Raw genomic sequence first — 22,033 nt, 5'->3', positions numbered from 1 at the left:
AAATACTATCTATCCCTAGGGATTTATTTGTTTTGAGCCCATTTAACTTGTTTTTTTATTTAGTTCCTGGGATGTGGGCATCACTGGCAAGGCCAGCATTTATTGCCCATCCTTAATTGCCCATGAGAAGGTGGTGGTGAGCCGCCTTCTTGAGCCGTTGCAGTCCTTGTGGTGAAGGTACTCCCACAGTGCTGTTAGGCAGGGATTTTGACCCAGTCACGATGAAGGAACGACGATATATTTCCAATTGAGGATGGTGTGTAACTTGGAGGGGAACTTGCAGGTAATGGTGCTCCCAAGCACTTCTAGATGGTAGAGGTCGCAGGTTTTGGAGGTGCTGCTGAAGAAGCCTTGGCGAGTTGCTGCAGTGCATCTTGTGGAAGGTGTGCTGGTGGTGGAGTGAATGTTTAAGGTGGTGGATGGGGTGCCAATCAAGCGGGCTGCTTTATCCTGGATGGTGTTGAGCTTCTTGAGTGTTGTTGGAGCTGCACTCATCCAGGCAAGTGGACAGTATTCCATCATACTCCTGACTTGTGCCTTGTAGATGGTGGAAAGGCTTTGGGGAGTCAGGAGGTGAGACACTCGTCGCAGAATACCCAGCCTCTGACCCGCTCTTGTTGCCACAGTATTTATGTGGCTGGTCCAGTTAAGTTTCTGGTCAATGGTGAACCCCAGGATGTTAATGGTGGGGGAATTCGGCGATGGTAATGTCGTTGAATGTCAAGGGGTGGTGGTTGGACTCTGGCTTGTTGGAGATGGTCATTGCCTGAATGTTGTCCAGGTCTTGCTGCATGCGGACATGGACTTCTTCATTATCTGAGGAGCTGCGAATGGAACTGAACACTGTGCAATCATCAGCGAACATCCCCACTTCTGACCTTATGATGGAGGGAAGGTCATTAATGAAGCAGCTGAAGATGGTTTGGCCTAGGATACTGCCCCAAAGAACTCCTGCAGCGATGGCCTGGGGGCTGAAAGGATTGACCTCCAACAACCACAACCATCTTTCTTTGTGCTAGGTATGACTTCAGCCAGTGGAAAGCTTTCCCTTTGATTCCCACTGACTTCAATTTTACTAGGGCTCCTTGATGCCACACTTGGTCAAATGCTGCCTTGATATCAAGGGCAGTCACTCTCACCTCACCTCTGGAATTCAGCTCTTTTGTCCATATTTGGACCAAGGCTGTAATGAGATCTGGAACCGAGTGGTCCTGCCGGAACCAAAACTGAGCATCGGTGAGCAGGTTATTGGTTATTGTTCAGTACTTCTACCTGTCTTATAGTAAAGTAATTGATTATACTTGGAATATACTTTGTTTGGAGAGAGCACATTGCTCATGTTTTCCCCTGACACAGATTTGAGGTGATTGGCAAAAGAACCAGATACACTGTGAGGAAAAAGAATTTACGCATTAAGTTGTGATCTGGAATGCATTACCTGAAAGGGTGGTGGAAGCAGATTCAATAGTAAGTTTCAAAATGGAACTGGATAAATACTTGAAGGGGAAAAAAAAGTACAGGAAACTTTGGTTTATCCGGAGGTTGTATGGCCGGAAACCTCGATCTAACGGCAGAAATCAGCAGCCATTTTGTTAGGTTTTTTTTCGTTTTTTTTCTTCTCCTAGCATTTTTTTAAACAGTCAGTCTCTGGAAAGCCTCTCTGAAGCTGTTGCTAAGCTACAGAGACGCTTGGGCTGACTGTTTACAAGCTGTTGCTAAGCAACAGTGTTTGTTGTCAGATACGGAGATGAAAACCTCCGTATCCTTCAACATTAGCGCTGGTCTGTCCGGAAGTTTTCATAGATCGGCATCACGCCGGTCCCGTCGGTGCCGGATATCGCGAAGTTTCCTGTACAGGGCTATGGGGAAAGAGCAGGGGAGTGGGCTGAATAACCTCCTTCTGTGCTGTAAGTTTTCTATGGGGGTAATTTTAACCCCCAAAAAAGGGTGGGTTTGGTTCGGGTGGGATGTTAAAAAGCTTATAAATCTGAAACAGGAACCAAACCCACCTTGACCCCGTCCACATCTGGTTCAAATGGAGGCGGGACAAAGAGTGGGTGACCAATGCACTCTCAGGAGGCAGGTTGATCATTTAAATATTTTAATGAGGCTACGTTCCTTCATTTTAACAGTACAGGAAACTCTCTTTTAACCGGCAAAATTCGGGAGTAGTTTCAGGTAAGTTTTACTATATATTAGTGGCCGTGTAACCAGGGTTCCTGCACCTGTGGCCATGTAACCAGGGTTCCTGCACCTGTGGCTGTGCAACAGGGACTCCTGGATCTGTGGCCGTGTAACCGGGACTCCTGCACAAGTGCCGTGTAACCATAGAAACATAGAAACATAGAAGATAGGAGCAGGAGTAGGCCATTCGGCCCCTCGAGCCTGCTCCACCATTCAATGCGATCATGGCTGATCATCCAAACCGGGGCTCCTGCACCTGTGGCCGTGTACGGGGCTCTTGTACCTTGGTAGGTATACCTCTCTGTAATCCGGACTTTTTGATCAACCGGCACCACGCCGGTCCCGTTGGTGCCGGATAAGAAAGAGTTTCCTGTAATTCTATTTTTAACCATAACGGGTTTCCCTAACCTCGGGAAACCTGGCAGGTAAAAGGAGGCAAGGAAGGCTGGATCCATGAGACAACAGCAATGCTTGTGGGCCAGGAGGAGCAGGAATGTTTCCTCCAAACCCAAAAAGTTTACCAGTAACGCTCCTCACCCACCCCACCGCACCACCCCCCCCCACCCCGCCACCCCACTTTCTAATGAAGTGATGTTGAACAACCTTCCCCAATTTATTTGTTTTGCTTGTTCCCCCATATGATTGAATTTAGCCCTTTTAGTCTTAGGTATTTTTGACTTCCAAATCATGTTAAACTTTATAATTTCTGTCCTTCAGGGATGACTTCCATGTCTTGTACGTGTTATGAGTTATTAACATGTCAAGTTGAGCATTTGTTTTGTGGATTCCTTGACACATGGGCTGAATCTTTAACTCCCTTGGCCCAGTGTAATTGGAGCGGTATCGCCCAAAAATACCGCCCTGTTTAGATTCGCACTCTGGCAGCTGCCATTTTGGATAGGGTCCAGAGTTGGGGGGCCAAAGAGCCTTCCAGTTTCAGGCAGGAGACCACTTGCAATATGCAAATTGAGGTCCTAGAAGCTCCAATGCATGGCCTATAAACCACTAAATATTGTATGAATCAGATATTTTTGTCCTCTAAACCATCAGATGGTTTGGACAAATCAGGAGGCCTCCGCAAAAAAAATTGGTTTGGACACAGCGGTCGATTTTCCAGCCATTACCATCACATTTGTACCAATTCAGCAGGTGTCACATTGTGGAAGCAGGGGCATAAACATATACCGACCTGAAACATTAACTCTGTTTCTCTCTCCACAGATGCTGCCTGACCTGCTGAGTATTTCCAGCATTTTCTGTTTTTATTTCAGATTTCCAGCATCCGCAGTATTTTGCTTTCATAAACATATAGGGCTGGATTTTCTGAATGGGAAGTTTTTGGAGGCGGGACTCCCACTTGTCGGGTTTCAGTCCCGCCTCCATCAGCTTCTAGCCAACCAGCGGGATTTTCCCCTGATTGACCTTGTTAAGCCTGCCGGCGGGCTCCACAGGCCAATTAGGGGGAAATCAGTGACAGAGCGCGTATGACGTGTCATCTGTCAAGAACTTTTGAAAGAAGATATGTCATCATTTGACAGCTCTGTGAAGCTGTCAAACACTGACATTCAGTGTAGTTTGATGAGTCCTTGGGCAGGATTTTCATTGGGCCGTGGAGGCGGGGTTGGAGGCGTGTGGGGGGTTAAAATCTCAAAATCGGGGGGCACGAACCCATCCCGTCCCCAACCCACCTCCATGCCAGTTTCAAAGGAGGCGGATACCCAACCTGTGCTGGGACCCGCCTCCCCGAGGTGGGAAGGGGATTAGTGCCAATTAACTGCCTGTTAACAGGTAGTTAACAGGCAGTTTTCAGCCGAATCTCTATTTTTATTGCTGAAGTGTGGGATTCCCGACGGCTCCAAACCACGCCAAGTTAGCGAGGCGGGCCGTCGGGCTGAAGGACTTGGAGGGTTCGAGATGTCCGGTGTTCAGGTGAGTGATGGGTGCATGAGTGAAGAGGTAAGTGTGTTTGGTGTGTGTAAAGTGTTTAAAGAAGTTTTACTTACCTTTACTTACCTTTACAGCCTTCCTTCCTTCAGGTCTCGGGAGTCCCTCATCTCACCGGCACAGAAAGCAGAATGGCTGCGAGCTGTCAAAAGTTGCAGTATTCAGCTTTCTGTTCTGGAGAGATCTCTAAATCAGCCTGAGAGGAAGGAATTAATTTAGTGTACAGATTGTCAGTGTTTGACAGCTTCAAAGAGCTGTCAAATGCTGATATTTCATCTGTCAAAAGTTCTTGACAGATGAAATGGCAATCTGTGACGTCACCTGTTGCCGGGTGGCCCTTAATTGGCCTGCTGAGCCCACTGGGCGGGCTCAACAAGGTCAATCAAGTGAAAATCGCGTGGGTTGGCCACAACTCGATGGAGGCGGGACTACAACCCCGAAAGTTGTAGTCCTGCCTCCAGAATCAAAATCCAGCCCCAAGTGTTCAGGACTCATCAAACCTTTCTACTTTGCAAAAATCAGCTGGCTGTTGGATTGGAGGATGCATCAGCCAGTCTGTGATCTCTACAATGGAGATGTCGGGGGCTCAGGCTCCATGGTGGCTGTTGGATGTAGGTAGAAACAAAGGTAAGTTAACATTTTCTAACACTTTACACTCACCTCACATACTTACCACTCCACACTTGCACCCATTACTCACCTCTACGTCGCACTTTCAGACCCCTCCGACTCCCGCAGACCTCCAACTCACCTCCTACACCCCGGCAAGGTTCCCCCAAGTCGGGAAGCTCGCACTTCAGGACGAAAAATGGGGATAATCCTATTTTCTGCCTGTTAACTCCCTGTTAACAGGCAGTTAATAGGCTTTAATCCCTTCCTGCCTCCAAGGAGATGGGACCCGGGGCAGCACGGCTTCCCACCTCCTGGCAAGAGGGCACGGAGGCGGGTTGGGGGCGGGTTTGCCACCCGCCCCCAAATTCTGCAACTTTCCCGGCAGTCCCGCCTCCATACCTGCCTCCTCGGGGCTGAGAAAATCCAGTCCATACTGTTGGGTCTGCACCACTTTTGTGTATGATTCACATTTCCAGTGGTTGAATAGGAAGCTCCCACCTGAAATAGGATTAAGCTTATAAATCATGATAATGCCACAAAAGTGATCTGGTAATGTCTTGTGTGTCATTTTGCACCCTTTACACTGAGCACTCAACACTTTTAATTGCTGCCTAATAAATGAGCACCCACGGTTGCTAGGTGGTAAACAAATCCATTTAATCATTTCTAGACCAGTTTTGGCCTCTTAATTTTTTGTCTTTTCTTGCTGAGACCCAGGCTTTGACTTTTAAAAGGGGGCGGGACAATGCGTGCGAGCCCCAAAGCGGCGGCGACCCAGAGTTTTTGGGATGTAGAGGCCCCGATGATCTTAACAGCAGAGTCTGATGTAAATAAATGCTCCTGGAATGTCACCCGAACCCAGCCAGAATCATTACCTGGTCGGCAGGCAAGAGTGAGAATTTTGCGGCAGGAGGCTGCAGTCAGGGACCCATACGAATGGTCCCTGGGAATCTGGAGGGGAGGGGCAGTTGGGAGGCGTCCATGGTTTAAATGAGGCCCAGTGGTTAAAATCACACAAATTAAAATGTGTCTTGTTGCCACTGGTGGACAGGAAATAAACTCGCACCAGAAACACGCTCCAAGTTCAAGCTCACTCCGCTTTTACCTGCCCCCCCACCCCAGTAAGTCTGTAGCGACTTTGAGTGGTATACTTCTGGTTTGTGTGCTCTGTGAAATGACACTGATGACTTCTGAATGTACTGTCTACTAGGTGCACTTCTGAAGCAGAGCTATCTGATCAGCTGATATATCTCTGCAACTGTGCCCCAGTACTACTATAAAGCACATTTATTCTCCAGTCAGTGCATACAATTCTTGTATTTCACAATTGAACCATTCAAAAATGAAAGAAAAGAAGACATTGAAAAGTGAAAGAAGGATCAAAGCTGTTATCTGTTTACTGAAAGAGAATTTTTTGTTATGGGTACTTGATCTTAGCAAAGGACCACGTACTCAGTATTTTGATATAAAATGATGGAGTGATTCTGTTGTATTATTTTGCTATCATTCTTAAGTTACATTAAACTAGTTTGAATAAAAGTGTTGCGTGTCTAAATGTAAAAGAAGTGCATCACTCATCTAGAATCCATCTGTTATTGCAGCTAGATTTTTTTTACATTGTGTGCAGTACAGTATTTCATTTTAAATAGAATAAAGAAGAGCTTCATATACAGTACAAGATTTAAAACTATAGTTCTGTTAATGTCTTAGAAGTGTGAGAAGAACTTTTTAAATATACAAGCGAGTGAAAGGATCCTAATAAAATAATAGAATAATTCTAATTTTAAACATTTTAGTTTAATTTTAGCCAGTTTCTAATTGTGTAAAAGAATGATATGAATTTTTAGTATTGCTGATTAACAGGAAAGATGAGGGCTACAATACACCACAAATGATCTGTTGCAGCAGAGAAGCAAAGAAAGAAGCCAAAAATTAAAGATAGAGGAATAAACACTAATGTAATTTGCAAGCTGGAAATTTGCTTTGTTTTTCAGCTGAAAAGTAACTCACTGTTGGCTCAGTGGTATTTTCCAGCTCTCTGTTGAACTCTATATTTGATAGATTTCAATTGCAAGGCAGGTTAAGTTTTCAGTCAGCATACCTTGCCACCACTAACACAGCTGAAATATTTAAAATCTCTTGCTACATGACTTTTCTTTCAAGGACTGATTCCCATGGGTCTGTTAGGTTAGAAATTGTGCAACTTAATGTGGATAGTGTATTCCTCATGAATTTCAGTCTGCAGCAAGGTCAATCCTTTATCTGAAAAAAAAGCAATAACTTTCCAGATTAGTCAGTAATCTCAGAAAAGGTCTGATATCAGAAATTTGTGTACAGTGATAAGGGCCATTGTTACAATACTGTGAAAAATATTATACTTTTTTGTTCCTTCTAGGTTTTATTGATTTTCTTGTCAGTCAGCACTCAGTAGCCAAGGGTCTACGGGATGTTCTGGTCTTTAAAATAGTACCTATGCTCAATCCTGATGGAGTATTTTTAGGCAACTATAGGTGAGTAAAAATCATTACATTGCATATTTTAAACAAAACACTTCTCATTTTAACATTTTACTGCTAAGTTTCTGTGTTGGAAGTTAGAAGAAAATGTATATTTTAGGTGACATTCACACTCCACAAGTTTAATATTGGTGCAAAGCTGAAACCACTCCACACTGGCTAGTCAAGGGTGGACAGCTTTAAGTTCCTCAGAGTCCACATCACGGAAGACCTCTCCTGGTCCCTCAATACCTCCTCTCTGGTGAAGAAGGCCCAGCAGCGCCTATATTTCCTAAGGAGGCTGAAGGGATGTAACCTGTCACCCCTGATCCTCTCTAACTTTTACCGCTGCACAATAGAGGGCATCCTGACGAACTGTATCACAGTATGGTATGGCAGCTGTAGCTACTATGACCGGAAAACCCTGCAACGGGTAGTCAAAACTGCCCAACGCATTACCGGCACCCGGCTACCGACCATAGAGCACATATACCAGAAACGCTGTTTACGGAGGTCACGGACCATCATCAAAGACCCTACCCACCCCAGCCACAGTCTGTTCACCCTCCTGCCATCTGGGAGACGCTACAGATGCATTCGCACCCGAACGGCCAGATTTAGGAACAGCTTCTTTCCCAGGGCTGTCATCCTACTGAACTCCACAAATAAACTCTAAAGCCTGCACATCTGCCAATGCACTTTATTATGGTTATGTTTATGTTAATGTATTACAAGCCAAATGAATGTTGAATGTTTAAATGTCTTAATCTAAATGTACACTCTCGGGAGCCGCAAGCCTACATTTCGTTGTACTGCACTTGTGCACTAACAATGACAATAAAGTTAATTATTATTATTATAGTCTTTGAGTGTAAATCAGCTACCAAGGCCCAAACTGACTCTGAAGGGAAGTAGAATGATACTATTTCCTCCAGGTAGTCTCATTCAACTTGTTTTAGGTATCTAATTGAACACTGATGCCAGGGCTGCATTTACTCTGTGACTCTAGAGTTGGTGCAAAGGAAAACTGATTTGCAGTGACGCTACAGTTGTAGCGTGAATGAATTCTTAGATGTATGGCTTTCATTTTTAACCCTTCATATACTTATGTTAGAAATGATTAATCATAAAGGTGCTGTAAAAAGCAAGCCAGTACATAAACAACTTCTGAATTGTTAAACTGTGCTAATTTGTCTTAATTCCAAGAATTCCCCAAACATTTACATCCAGTAATTGATGTAAAATGCTTCATTCTAGCTGTTAAATTATAAAGCAGGAAATAGTAAACTGTACTAAACAATTCATTTGTTCTCATAAGTTACCATTTGGTCAATAACTGATACTGAAAGAAACAATTGCCCAGAATTTCCTCATTATTTTCGGCGCAACTATGGCGTAAGACTGCATTGAACTGGTTATTACTGAGGAAATTTGCATGAAAGTGACTTGTGCTGGAACCTTACATGCAAATTTCCTCAATCATTTGTGCCGCTCCCAAGTTATGTTTACACCCATACTATTGCCACTTTTGATGCCGCTGCATATGTGCTTGTATAACGCCAGTTTTTATGTTACAACGTAGGCAAATAAGTTCTATAGGAAAGTTAAGTGTATGTTACCATGGACAAGATCGGCATAGAAACTGGCGTAAATTTCAGCGTAATTTCGGTGTAAATGGGATTGATGAAATTTCGGGCTAATGTTCCCTTTCTCAGCAACTAGCTCTAAGGCTGTTCCAAATACTGATGCCATAACTTTTAACATCCAGTGGATTCAAAGCTGTTGAAAATTTCTTGATGATTGAATACATAAAGTTATTAAAATCTCATAATATGAGAAAACAAAAACATCTGGACTGCACTGAATCACAGCATATGTGGACAGTAATTATTTTAATGCTGAGCCTAATTTAACATTGTTCCCCCTTTAAACAGATTTATTTTTTGATTCTGGATGATCAAGAACTGGCAGCTTTAAATGTTCAGCTGAATCATATCCTTATAGGAGCAGTAGTGTTTATAATGGAACGGAAATTATGGCCGGAGGCTTGCCGCGGGCGAATGCCTCTGAATTGCAAGTAAGATCCGTACTTACCTGATGGCCCTGGACCTATGAAGACTCGCACTCCTGGGCCTGCAGGCATACGCCTGCGTAAAGGCCCACATATCCCAGGAGTGCATGCGTTTCGCAAGCGTCCCTGGGATCACGTGGGCCGGCCCAACCAATCAAAAAGGGGGATTCCCATTATGCTTATGGCGATTGCATTTACGTACAGAATCCCTATAAGCATAATAGGAATCACATAAAAAATACATTTTCACACAACCTAAATAAAAGTAAATCATCACATGTTTAAAATTAATTAAAATACAATTTAATTAAACATTTAAAACAAATTTAATTTTTTGAAAAATAAATTTAAACATCCTTAAAGGGGCCAAAAATAACCTAAAGTATTTTTAAAGGCTTTTGAATGTTTAAATGATTTTTTAAAAATTATTTTAATATTTATTTAAACCCTTAGACTGGAAAAAGAGGGCCTTATGCTTGCTTTTACCAGGCGTAAGAATTTCTTGGGCATTTGCTGGACAGTAGTTGGGCAAATAGCCCAACGCTGCGCTAGTGAATGTCCATTTCCTTCGGATTTGTATGACCTGTCAAGCTGAAACTTGACAGATCGCAGGTTCTGGGTTTTCGTGCATCTGGATCGCATGTGGAAACCCGAAACTTGCGGGGCACTTATGACTGCGTACACGGTCATAGGCCCCAGAAAATCCAGACCAATAAAATTAATGTTGCAGCTATAGTATATATAATTTTATCTTGCTTTGTTTAGTGTATGCTTAATTATTTATGCATAAGAAGCCCATATTAAATGTGTTTGCCTTTTTTGAAAGAATTAATTGATTAACAATACAAATAATTTTCAAGAACAATTTAGTGTCTGCATTGGTTTGCCAAACAGTAGCTACCGTTGACAAGCTCGTCTTTGATTGTAGCCTGCAGTTGAACGGCCATGAGATTAGCCTATGACTGGCAGAACTGACTATAGGATGTTTGTCATTCTTTGACATAATTGCTAGCAGATATGTTGGATTCTGTGCCATTGACACAAATGATCAGATAATGCCACAACCAATCTGTTGGGTTTAACTCTGGATACTGAGCAGACTGTTTAACTACACTGATCTATTTCTTCTCTCTGATGTTCTCCACAAGCAGTAGGGTTTGTTTGATGTCATTGTCATGTTGTATTATGAAGTAGTTCCCCAGATGCAATTGTGTGGTTCTGGTAAATGTGCTTGTGTTTGTCTGTAAAGTGAAGGTGGCATAGTGGTTAGCACTGTTGCCTCACAGTGCCAGGGATCCGGGTTCAAATCTGTCCTCGGGCGACTGTCTGTGTGGAGTTTGCACATTCTCCCTGTGTCTGCGTGGGTTTCCTCCAGGTGCTCTGGTTTCCTCCCACAGTCCAAAGATGTGCAGGTTAGGTTGATTTGGCTATGATAAATTGACCCTTAGTGTTAGGGGATTAAATACGTGGGGTTATGGGGATAGGGTGGTGATGTGTCTCAATTATTCCGAGACTCGAAGTTAGCAGAACAAAAGTAAGGCTTTTATTAACTTAGAACATAACACACGTAAACTAGAGAGATGCCTTCCTTCAGGAGGCTGATGCCCGACTGACTTAGATTACAAAGGAGCCAGGTATGGGCGGAGCCCTGCACACAACCAATTCCAGCACATTCCAATACATAATACATGAGGACTGGGGGAAGGGAAAAGACACAGAAAGCAGGCAGTTACAAGACACAGCAAACAGGCAGTGATGAATGGAATATATTTCATCACATTCACCCCTTCTATAGATTTAGTCTGTTCGGGGGTTTGATAGTCCTCTGCGACCGACGTGGCTGTTGTGGTGCCGCGGGTGTCGGCTGGGTGTCCCCGGTAGCCTCCTGGGTCTCTGCCGGGGGTGCCGCCGGGGTTGTTGAAGGGGTAGTTGGTGGGGGTGCCGTTGGTCGATGTTCTTCCGGGGGTGATGAAAGAGTAGTGGGTGGGTAAGGGTTGCTGTGATCGTCGTCGCTGCTATTGCCGTGGTTGTTGTCGATGCCGGCTGGGGCGACGTCTTTTATGGACACGGTGTCCTCCCTTCCGTCGGCGTGCCGGACATATGCGTATTGGGGGTTGGCGTGGAGTAGGTGTACTGGCTCCACGAGAGGGTCCGTCTTGTGGCCCCTCACATGCCTTCGCACGAGTACCGGACCTGGGGTGGAGAGCCATGACGGCATGGATACGCCTGAGGTGGATTTCCGAGGAAAGACAAACATTCGTTCATGAGGCGTGGCATTAGTGGCCGTACACAATTGCGACCGTATCGAATGGAGCACATCCGAGAGGACTTCCTGCCAGCGGGAGATAGGGAGGCCCTTGGTCCTTAGAGCTAGAGTGACTGCTTTCCACACTGTCCCGTTCTCTCGCTCCACCTGGCCATTACCCCGGGGGTTGTAGCTGGTGGTACGGCTCGTGGCGATCCCCTTGGACAGCATGTACTGGCGTAGCTCCTCACTCATGAAGGACGCCCCCCTATCCGTGTGGATATAGCTCGGCATACCGAACAGGCAGAACAGGCTGTTGAGGCATTTAATGACCGTGGCACTGGTCATGTCTGGGCAGGGGAAGGCGAATGGGAAACGGGAGTATTCGTCCACAATGTTCAGGAAGTAAACGTTGCGGTCGACGGACGGGAGGGGGCCCTTGAAATCTAAGCTGAGCCGCTCGAAGGGCCGTGTAGCTTTGATTATGTGGGCTCTATCTGGGCGGCAGAACCGAGGCTTGCACTCAGCGCAAGTGCGGCAGTTCCTGGTCAGAGACCGAACTTCCTCAATCGAGTAGGGTAAGTTACGGGACTTTATGAAGTGGAACAGCCGCGTGACCCCTGGGTGGCAGAGGTCGTTGTGGAGGGTCTGTAGCCGATCCTCGGTGGCGCTGGCACACATCCCTCGTGAGAGGGCGTCAGGGGATTCGTTAAGGGCCCCTGGCCGGTAAATGATGTCGTACTCGAAAGTGGAGAGCTCGATCCGCCACCTAAGAATCTTATCATTTTTAATCTTCCCCCTCTGTTTATTGTTGAACATAAACGCTACCGACCGCTGGTCGGTAAGTAGGGTGAAGCGTTTGCCGGCTAGGTAGTGGCGCCAGTGGCGCACTGCCTCCACGATGGCTTGGGCCTCCTTTTCCACGGAGGAGTGTCTGATCTCGGGCCCTTGGAGGGTCCTCGAGAAGAAAGCTACGGGCCGCCCTGCCTGGTTGAGTGTGGCCGCCAAGGCAAAGTCGGACGCATCACTTTCCACTTGAAATGGAGTGTTCTCGACCACTGCCTGTAGCGTGGCCCGCTCAATATCCTGCTTAATGCTTTTGAAGGCGGCGTGGGCCTCAGCAGAGAGCGGAAAAGAGGATGCTTTCAAGAGGGGGCGGGCTTTGTCGGAGTAGTTGGGGACCCATTGGGAATAGTAAGAAAATAACCCCAGGCACCTTTTCAGGGCTTTGGGAGTGTTGGGCAGGGGCAGCTCCCGTAGGGGGCGCAATCGGTCGGGGTCTGGTCCGATTTCCCCATTCTCCACCACGCTGCCCAGTATGCAGAGGCGCGTGGTGTTGAAAACGCACTTGTCCTCGTTATAGGTGAGGTTGAGTTTTTGTGCGGTTTTCAGGAACCTCTCGAGGTTCGAGTCGTGATCCTGCTGGTTGTGACCGCAGATGGTGACGTTGTCGAGGTAGGGGACGGTTGCCTGCAAGTGGTGGTCATCGACCATGCGATCCATCTCCCTCTGAAGGACCGAGACCCCGTTCGTCACCCCAAAGGGGACTCTGAGGAATTGGTAGAGGCGTCCGTTCGCCTCGAAGGCGGTGTACGGGCGGTCCTCTGGTCTGATAGGGAGCTGGTGGTACGCTGACTTGAGGTCGATGGTGGAGAACACCCGGTATTGGGCGATTTGGTTCACCATTTCTGATATGCGGGGTAGCGGGTAGGCGTCTAGTAGGGTGTACCTGTTGATCGTTTGACTATAGTCGATCACCATCCGTTTCTTCTCGCTACCCCTTACCACTACCACTTGGGCGCGCCACGGGCTGTTGCTGCGTTCAATAATGCGCTCTTTCAGGAGCCTGTCTACCTCGGTTGCGATAAACCGCCTGTCCTCCCAACTGTACCTCCTGCTTTTGGTCGCTATTGGCCGGCAGTTAGGGGTAAGGTTCGCGAATAGCGAAGGCGGCTTTACCTTCAGGGTAGCCAGACCGCACACTGTGAGGGGCGGCTGGGACCCACCGTACTTGAGCGTGATGCTTTGGTGGTTGCACTGGAAATCCAAACCCAAGATCACGCTCGCACATAGATTCTTCATGATTAATACTTTAAAATTATCATACACAGTTCCGTTAATGCACAATTGTACCGTGCAGTAACCCAGAATGGTCGAGATGGTACCCTGAGCAGGGACCACCTTTAGGGAGAGTTGTTGTGCCAGTTCAGGGTGGATAAAACTCTCCGTGCTTCCACTGTCAATTAATCATTTAACCCGGCACCCGTTTACCTCGATGTCCACCATTGATTTGGATAGCGGGTGCGGCCTGGTCTGGTCCACTGTGACCGATGCCACTGTAGGGCCCTGATCGAGACAAGATGGCGTCCACGCTGTCTGCTCATAAGATGGCGGACCCCACGAGGTCGGGCAAGATGGCGTCCAAGATGGCCGCTCCCACGGCGCACACGCGGCGGTGGCGGGTTTTCCGGCGGTTGGTTTTCCGGCGGGGTTCCCTCTGCACACCTTCCCGAAGTGCCCCTTCTTACCGCACTTAAAGCAGGTGGTGCCTTTCGCCGGGCACAGGTTTCTGGTGTGCTTTGGCTGCCCGCAGAAGTAGCAGTTGGGTCCTTGACGCGTCGCGGCTGTCGTAGGGCTTCTGGGGGGAGAGCTGGGCCCCGCCGGTGTCGGGCTGCCGGGCGGGGAAGATGCCTTCCAAGATGGCGGCGCCCTCGGCGCACACGTGGCGGCGTGGGCGGCGCGGGCTGAAGAGTAGGCGTCCGAGTTTCTCTGGGCCATCTCCAGGGACCGCGCGGTGTCCGCAGCCTGTTTCAGGTCCAACTCCGTTTTTTCCAGCAGTCTTTGCCGGATGTGAGTGGAGCTGAGGCCTGTGATAAAGGCATCGCGAACAAGCTCGTCGGTGTACACTGCGGCTTTTACATCTCGGCACTTACAGTCCTTGCCAAGCTTTTTCAGGATGCTTAGGAACTCCTCCACCGATTCCCCAGGTCGCTGTGCACGAGTAGCGAGTAGATGCCTAGCATACACCTCATTCGTAGGCTGCTGGTAATGCGCCTTTAAGATGTTGCAGGCGGCCAGGTACGTATCGGCGTCTTGGATGAGGGGGTAAACCCGGTGGCTTACCCAATTCCGTAGCATTCCGAGTCTCATCTTCGCAGTGTCCGTAGCGTCTTTGACGGCTGCGGAATTGTCCAGGAAGAATTCCATACAGTCAAACCAGTGTCCGAAGCGTGCTGATGCGTCCGGAGCATGTTGATCCAAATCCAAACGTTCGGGTTTCAGGAGTTGATCCATAGTGTTGAAAATTTAAGTTAATAATATTGATGTGCCTCAATTATTCCGAGACTCGAAGTTAGCAGAACAAAAGTAAGGCTTTTATTAACTTAGAACATAACACACGTAAACTAGAGAGATGCCTTCCTTCAGGAGGCTGATGCCCGACTGACTTAGATTACAAAGGAGCCAGGTATGGGCGGAGCCCTGCACACAACCAATTCCAGCACATTCCAATACATAATACATGAGGACTGGGGGAAGGGAAAAGACACAGAAAGCAGGCAGTTACAAGACACAGAAAACAGGCAGTGATGAATGGAATATATTTCATCACAGGTGGGATATGTGTCGGTGCAGGCTCGATGGGCCGAAATGGCCTCTATCTGCACTGTGAAGATTCTGTGATATGAACATATGGGGCCTTGATGGTAATAAATACTGGCTACTATCACAAGGCCATAACCGAAAAAGAAGGTTCATTTTGAATTTTCTGCTGTACCAGAATTCGATGAATCATTGCACATCTTCTCTTATCAACTTAACTCTTAAGGGAGAATTTTTCGGGGGTTCAGTGGGCACGTTCGGTGGCGGGTTGGGTGGGAATTTTTTTTTATTGACAGCGGGTCAGGACCCTGCTGTCAACACGCTGCCATGCAACTTTTCCAGATATCGGGTCTGTCAGGGTTGAACAGACCCAACACGCAGCTGCGGGTGTGGCAATTCAGGCCATTATGACCTTGTTAAAGCCCATTATAAAGTATTTTGAGCTCACCTTACCATTTCACAAGGTCACTCACAGGGTCCATGCTGATCGAGGATCACGTCAGGTAAGGAGATCGAGAGTTGTATGACCATGGAACCATCTATTTACTTGACAGCTGAAAATGTGCTATAACAGCTCCCATCTCACAGCTGTTCACTTCCCAAGCTCAGAAGATGTTGCTTGCTGCATTTGGAAGACAGATTGAGCTTTATGCAGGTAGCAAGTGTTTGGAGCAAACTCTCTATCCAGTGTCACCTCATTGGAACAATCTCTCTCACCATTGACAGATCGCTTTTGTCATCTCAAGTTCACCTGCCATCTATTACATCAGCATCAGTGCCCTTGAAACTATCTCACCTTGGTCCTGAGAATCCCACCACAATCAGCCCCAACACCAGCAGCACCAACAACAACACCAACCTTCTCCACAATCAACTGATGCCACACAGGACAGAGGGCACCAGCACCTGACCCCTTTGATGCCCAGGATGCCAGGGATGGCCTCGCCATGGCCAGATTTACTTCAATTGACGCTGTACGCCACATGATGCGCCAGGTTGACACCACCCCACACCAACACCATAAAGCATCCCTACAATGCCCAAGCCATTCCTTTCATACTCATGACCATTGCGGGGGTACCGTTATGTCTCATCATTCACTGCAACTCACTAAGCCACTTCCAAAGGTGCACACAGATCTGTAAAAGAACACAACATGTTGAAAATAAAAGTTTCAATGTTTGACACCACATTAACAGAAACTTTACATGAACATTGGCTAAAACACAAGTGCCTACCCTTGTGTGTTGTTAGTTGGTATGATTGGACTAGGATGAGGGTGCGTGTGGAGGGTGGCTAGTGTGATGGGGAAATGATAATGTAGATAGAGAGGGATGAGTGGAGGTGCAAGATAAGTTGGTGTGAGTAAGAATGTGCAGGAGTAGGGTAGGGAAGGCAGCGTGATGGGGTGTGATGAGTGGCTTTGCAGTAACGTTTCGTGATCTACTGAGATCATTGAAAGGTTTGCGCCACTGCAGCTAGGTCCTCCTTATGACATCCCTCCTTGTATCCTCCTGTGCAATGTGCAACCAGGCTGCCTTGGTCTCCTGGGGAGGTCTCTTCCACCCATTGCAAGGGAAAAGAACCTCCCTGCATGCAGTGACTCCCTCCATAAGCATATGGAGGGAGTCACCGGAGAACCTGGGTGCAGCTGTGCACCTCTGTGCAGTGCTTGTCAGTGCTTGCAGCACCTCAATGCTGTAGAACACTGACAGCACAACTGTCAAAATAAATTTGTGCATGGTTCCTTTAAGGAAACCGGCTGATGACGCGTCATTAAATGACATCATCAGACCTACTTCCTTTAATTGGCCGGCAAACGCGCTGGGCTGGCTAAACAAGCCCAATCAACGTAAAATCATTCTACACAGTGGGCTGGAGCCAGCAGCGCGGTCAGGACCCGCCACTGGCGTCGCCCGCTGATTTTAGGGGAAATCGCGGCCTTAGAGTTTGTAACATTGACGCGCGATAACCAGACCTTATTGACACTCCTCATGCATCTTTTGCCTCACTGTCTACACATTGATCTTAGTTATCCTATAATTGTTTAGCAATCTGCGTTCGAAAAGGTGTCCATTTTTATTAAGCATGCACTTTATCATTCAATCAGTGACCACAGTGTCACTAAGCCAGGTCACAAAGCCAACATAGAACTATAGTGACATTACACTGGATGATCTAATTGCCATTAGGGTTCTGCAGCTCAACTCTATAAGCTCTTACACCCTGAGACAGTCTTGAGCACTTATAACAAATGAACCTGACTTCTTTTGACTTCCAGTTGAAAGCAAAAAAAACAAAATTCAGAGGTGACTCTTGTTTCTAACAGACATTCTAAAATATCTTGTATCTGTAAGTTGAAAAATTATATCTGAAAAGCTGACAGTGACCAAGTCACAAATGAGCAAATATGTTTGTCGGTGCAGTCACTGCAGCCTCTGCAGCTGATTGCTCTGTGTAACATTTAACTAAAAATTGAGTGCAAAGTAGCTGATGCAGAAATTATTACTGAAAGATCACATATTGTATTGTGCACTGAACAAGTGGCACTTAATTTGACTTTGATGTCCATTTCTTAAAATAGATTGTCTATCTGTCAGTGGCCAAATACTTCTGTGACTCATAGTTCACATCCCAGTTGTTTTAATTTATTTTGATCTAACAAAATCATTTTTATATAATATTCAGACATATAAAATAAAAGGTAGAAAAAACACTGTCGCAATGCTGTCAAATAATATTTGTTACCAATAACAAAAGAAGATGATGATGTGGTAAACCACTTTTATCGTTCACTATCGTTACACTATAGTTATCACTGTTGTATTGTTCTCACTGTTCTCACTGTTGTATCACTATACGAGGTCGCCTCTTGTCGCGCTGTTATACCTGGGCTGACCACCTCCGACTCCGCCCATGGCTCCACCTACCTGCCCAGGTATAAAGGTAGTCGACTGGCTGGTATTCCTCCTTGTTGGACCCGATCACCCACGAGGGTGGGCTCTGTTATTTAGTCAATAAAAACCTTTAGTTACGTTCCTAACTCGTCGCTTTTTATTGGACGAATTGATAGGTATATCAATTTTATTGACTAAATTTTAAAGATGTCTACTACTGGCCAGCCAGAAGCCCTCCCAGAAGCACAGCCACAGCAGCTTTCAGACACCGGGCTACACCAGCCACACCAGCCGGCTTGGCTACAAGCCCTCAAACCACCGTACCTGGATCTAAACCCACAGGCAGCAAACTCAGCCCTCGACTTCAAACACTGGCTGGGCTGCTTCGAATCCTACCTGGAAGAATCCGGCGTCCCTCAGAGATCCAAACTAAGAGTTCTGAACGCCCAAGCGAGCCCGAGAGTATACGCACTCATCCAGGACACGACTACATACGAGGCCGCTATCAACCTACTGAAACAGCAGTACCGGAGCCCGGTAAATTACATGTACACCAGGCACCTCCTAAGATCCCGCCCGCAACAGCCAGGAGAGTCTGTAGCTGAATTTTTACGGGCGCTAAGAGCACTCGGCAGGAACTGTGACTTTAAAGCGGTGACGGCTGTTGAAAATACGGAAGATAATATCCGCGATGCCTTTGTGAAAGGCCTACGGTCCGACCACTCACGGCAAAGACTGCTTGAAGCTAAAGACCTCGACCTGGACAAAGCTGAAGCCCTCGCTCTCTCCCTAGAGGTGGCCCATCAGGACCAGGAGGCGTTTTCCAGGTACTGCTCGCGACCCTGGGACTCGGGCCCGACCCCTACCGCAATACCCTTCGCAGCACCGCCCCCGGGACCTACCTCAGCGTCGGCGTCCCGGACCCGACCGGGACCGCCACCCCCGGTACCGGCTCCGACATCGGGCACCCGCGATCGGGCCGCCGGCTGCTTCTTCTGCGGCCAGGAGAAGCACCCGAGGTCGCGCTGCTCAGCCAGGAACTCTACCTGCTCAACCTGCAGGAAGAAAGGCCACTTCTCTAAGGCCTGCAGGAGCGGATCTTCAGAGGCCAGCAGTGCCTCATGCGAACTGTGGGGGCGGCCATCTTCTTTCAAGGCAACTGAGGCCAGCATCCCCACACGTGAGCCATGGGGGTGGCCATCTTTGATCAAGGCAACCGACCCCAATAGTGCCTCATGTGAGTTATGGGAGCAGCCATCTTCTCCGCCATTTTGTCCTACCTCGTGGGAGACGCCATTTTACCCACCACGCCCGACTGCCACCGGGCCTCCGGACCCGACGACCGCCTCGCCCGCAGACGACAACGACTCACTTACCTACACACTAGCCTCCGTCACTCTGGATCAAGCCCGCCCACACCACCTGTCCAAGTCGATGATGGACATCAAAGTAAACGGCCACGCCACGACCTGCCTGTTCGACAGCGGAAGCACGGAGAGCTTCATCCACCCAGACACGGTGAGCCACTACTCCCTCCCTGTCCTGCCAACGCGCAACCGAATCTCGATGGCATCGAGGTCCCACGCCACGGACATTAGCGGCTACTGTGTTGTGACCTTGTCGGTTAAGGGTACGGAGTATAAAAATTTTAAACTCCTCGTCCTCCCCCAGCTCTGCGCTGCCGTCCTACTAGGGCTGGACTTCCAATCCCACCTCCAAAGTGTAACCCTAGCATACGGTGGACCCCTCCCCCCACTCACAGTCGACAACCAGCGAATGTTAAACCGCCCACCGCGTAACACCTGCAGCCTATCCACCCTCAAGGTGCCGCCACCTTCCCTGTTCGCTAACCTCACCCCCGACTGCAAACCCGTCGCTACCAAGAGCAGGCGGTACAGCGCTGGGGACAGAGCCTTCATTAGCTCTGAGGTGCGGCGCCTCCTGAAAGAGGGCATTATCGAGGGGAGCAACAGCCCCTGGCGTGCCCAGGTCGTGGTCGTTAAGACCGGCGATAAAAATCGCCTGGTCATCGACTACAGCCAGACCATAAACAGATACACCCAGCTGGACGCATACCCCCTTCCCCGCATATCTGACATGGTCAATCAGATTGCACAATACCGCGTATTCTCGACCATCGACCTTAAGTCGGCCTACCACCAACTCCCTATCCACCCCGAGGACCGCCAGTACACCGCCTTCGAGGCGAATGGGCGCCTATACCACTTCCTTAGGGTCCCCTTCGGTGTCACCAATGGGGTCTCGGTCTTCCAAAGGGAGATGGACCGGATGGTTGACCAGAACGGACTGCAGGCCACATTCCCCTATCTAGATAACGTCACCATCTGCGGCCGCGACCGGCAGGACCATGACGTGAATCTGGAGAAATTCCTCCGTACGGCCCAACGGCTGAACCTCACCTACAATAAGGAGAAATGTGTGTTTAACACCTCGCGCCTTGCCATCCTTGGCTGTGTAGTAGAGAACGGACTCATCGGCCCCGACCCCGAAAGAATGCGCCCCCTCATGGAGCTACCCCTCCCCCACTGCCCTAAGGCACTTAAGAGAACCCTGGGGCTCTTCGCCTACTATGCCCAATGGGTGCCCAATTATGCGGACAAAGCCAGACCCCTCATGAAGTCCACATCCTTCCCCCTCATGGAGGAAGCGTGCGCGGCCTTCTCCCTCATCAAGGGAGACATAGCCAAGGCCACAATGCACGCAGTGGATGAGTCCATCCCCTTCCAAGTGGAGAGCGATGCATCCGACTTCGCCCTAGCCGCTACCCTTAACCAGGAGGGGAGGCCGGTGGCCTTCTTCTCAAGGACCCTACAGGGCCCCGAGATCCAACACTCGTCGGTCGAGAAAGAAGCCCAGGCAATTGTGGAGGCGGTACGGCGCTGGAGGCATTACCTGGCAGGCAAACGATTTACCCTCCTCACCGACCAACGTTCGGTTGCTTTCATGTTTAATAACAAGCTGAGGGGCAAAATCAAGAATGACAAGATCTGGAGGTGGAGAATCGAGCTATCCACCTACGATTATGATATCTTGTACCGGCCAGGTAAGCTGAACGAACCCCCTGATGCTCTTTCACGAATTACATGCGCCAGCGCGCATATTGATAGACTTCAGACCCTCCACAACGACCTCTGCCACCCCGGGGTCACCAGACTTTACCATTTCATTAAGGCCCGCAACCTGACCTACTCCATCGAGGAGGTCAGGACCATGACCAGGAACTGCCAGACCTGCGCCGAGTGCAAACCGCAGTTCTATAGGCTGGACAGAGCAAGCCTGATCAAGGCCATCCGCCCCTTCGAGCGCCTGAGCATCGACTTTAAGGGGCCTCTACCGTCATCTGACCGCAATGTGTACTTCCTCAACATCGTTGATGAGTACTCCCGTTTCCCTTTTGCCTTCCCCTGCCCAGACATGACCAGTACCACGGTCATCAAGTGCCTGAACGACCTATTCGTTCCCGAACTATATACATAGTGACCGGGGCTCCTCCTTCATGAGCGAGGAACTCCGTCAGTTCCTACTAGCGAGAGGTATTGCAGCAAGTAGGACCACCAGCTACAACCCCCGAGGGAACGGCCAGGTGGAAAGAGAGAACGCGATGGTATGGAAGGCCGTCCTCTTAGCCTTAAAGTCTAAGGGCCTCCCAACCTCCCGCTGGCAGGAAGTCCTCCCGACAGCGCTGCACTCCATCCGGTCACTACTTTGCACTGCCGTTAACGCCACCCCCCATGAACGAATGTTTGTTTTCCCCAGGAAGTCGACTACGGGAACCACTCTACCAACCTGGCTGACCTCTCCGGGGCCCGTCTTGCTGCGAAAGCACGTGAGGGCCCATAAAATGGACCCCCTGGTCGAGAGGGTGAACCTCCTGCACGCCAACTCCCAGTACGCCTACGTGGCATACCCAGACGGGCGGGAGGACTCTGTCTCCTTACGAGACCTCGCACCCTCGGGCACTCCG

At 48.5% G+C, this 22,033-nt stretch overlaps 1 protein-coding gene across 1 annotated transcript in view; it reads left to right on the top strand.

The window, feature by feature from the left end:
- The first annotated feature begins 4,697 nt into the window (after positions 1-4,697).
- Positions 4,698-22,033, top strand: part of LOC147122127 (cytosolic carboxypeptidase 6-like) — a 112,378-nt gene continuing 95,042 nt past the window's right edge. Inside the window, exons 1-2 of the mRNA XM_085978222.1 lie at positions 4,698-4,755; positions 7,136-7,250. Of these exons, the coding sequence (XP_085834348.1) occupies positions 4,698-4,755; positions 7,136-7,250 (173 nt within the window). The remainder of the gene's footprint in view (positions 4,756-7,135; positions 7,251-22,033) is intronic.

Source organism: Somniosus microcephalus, chromosome 3 (assembly GCF_052327205.1).
Source record: "Somniosus microcephalus isolate GS21.2 chromosome 3, FLI_Smic_1.0, whole genome shotgun sequence".
Classification (NCBI taxonomy): Eukaryota; Metazoa; Chordata; class Chondrichthyes; order Squaliformes; family Somniosidae; genus Somniosus; species Somniosus microcephalus.
The sequence above is the reverse complement of the archived record's forward strand: the minus strand, read 5'-3'. Positions and strand labels throughout refer to the sequence as shown.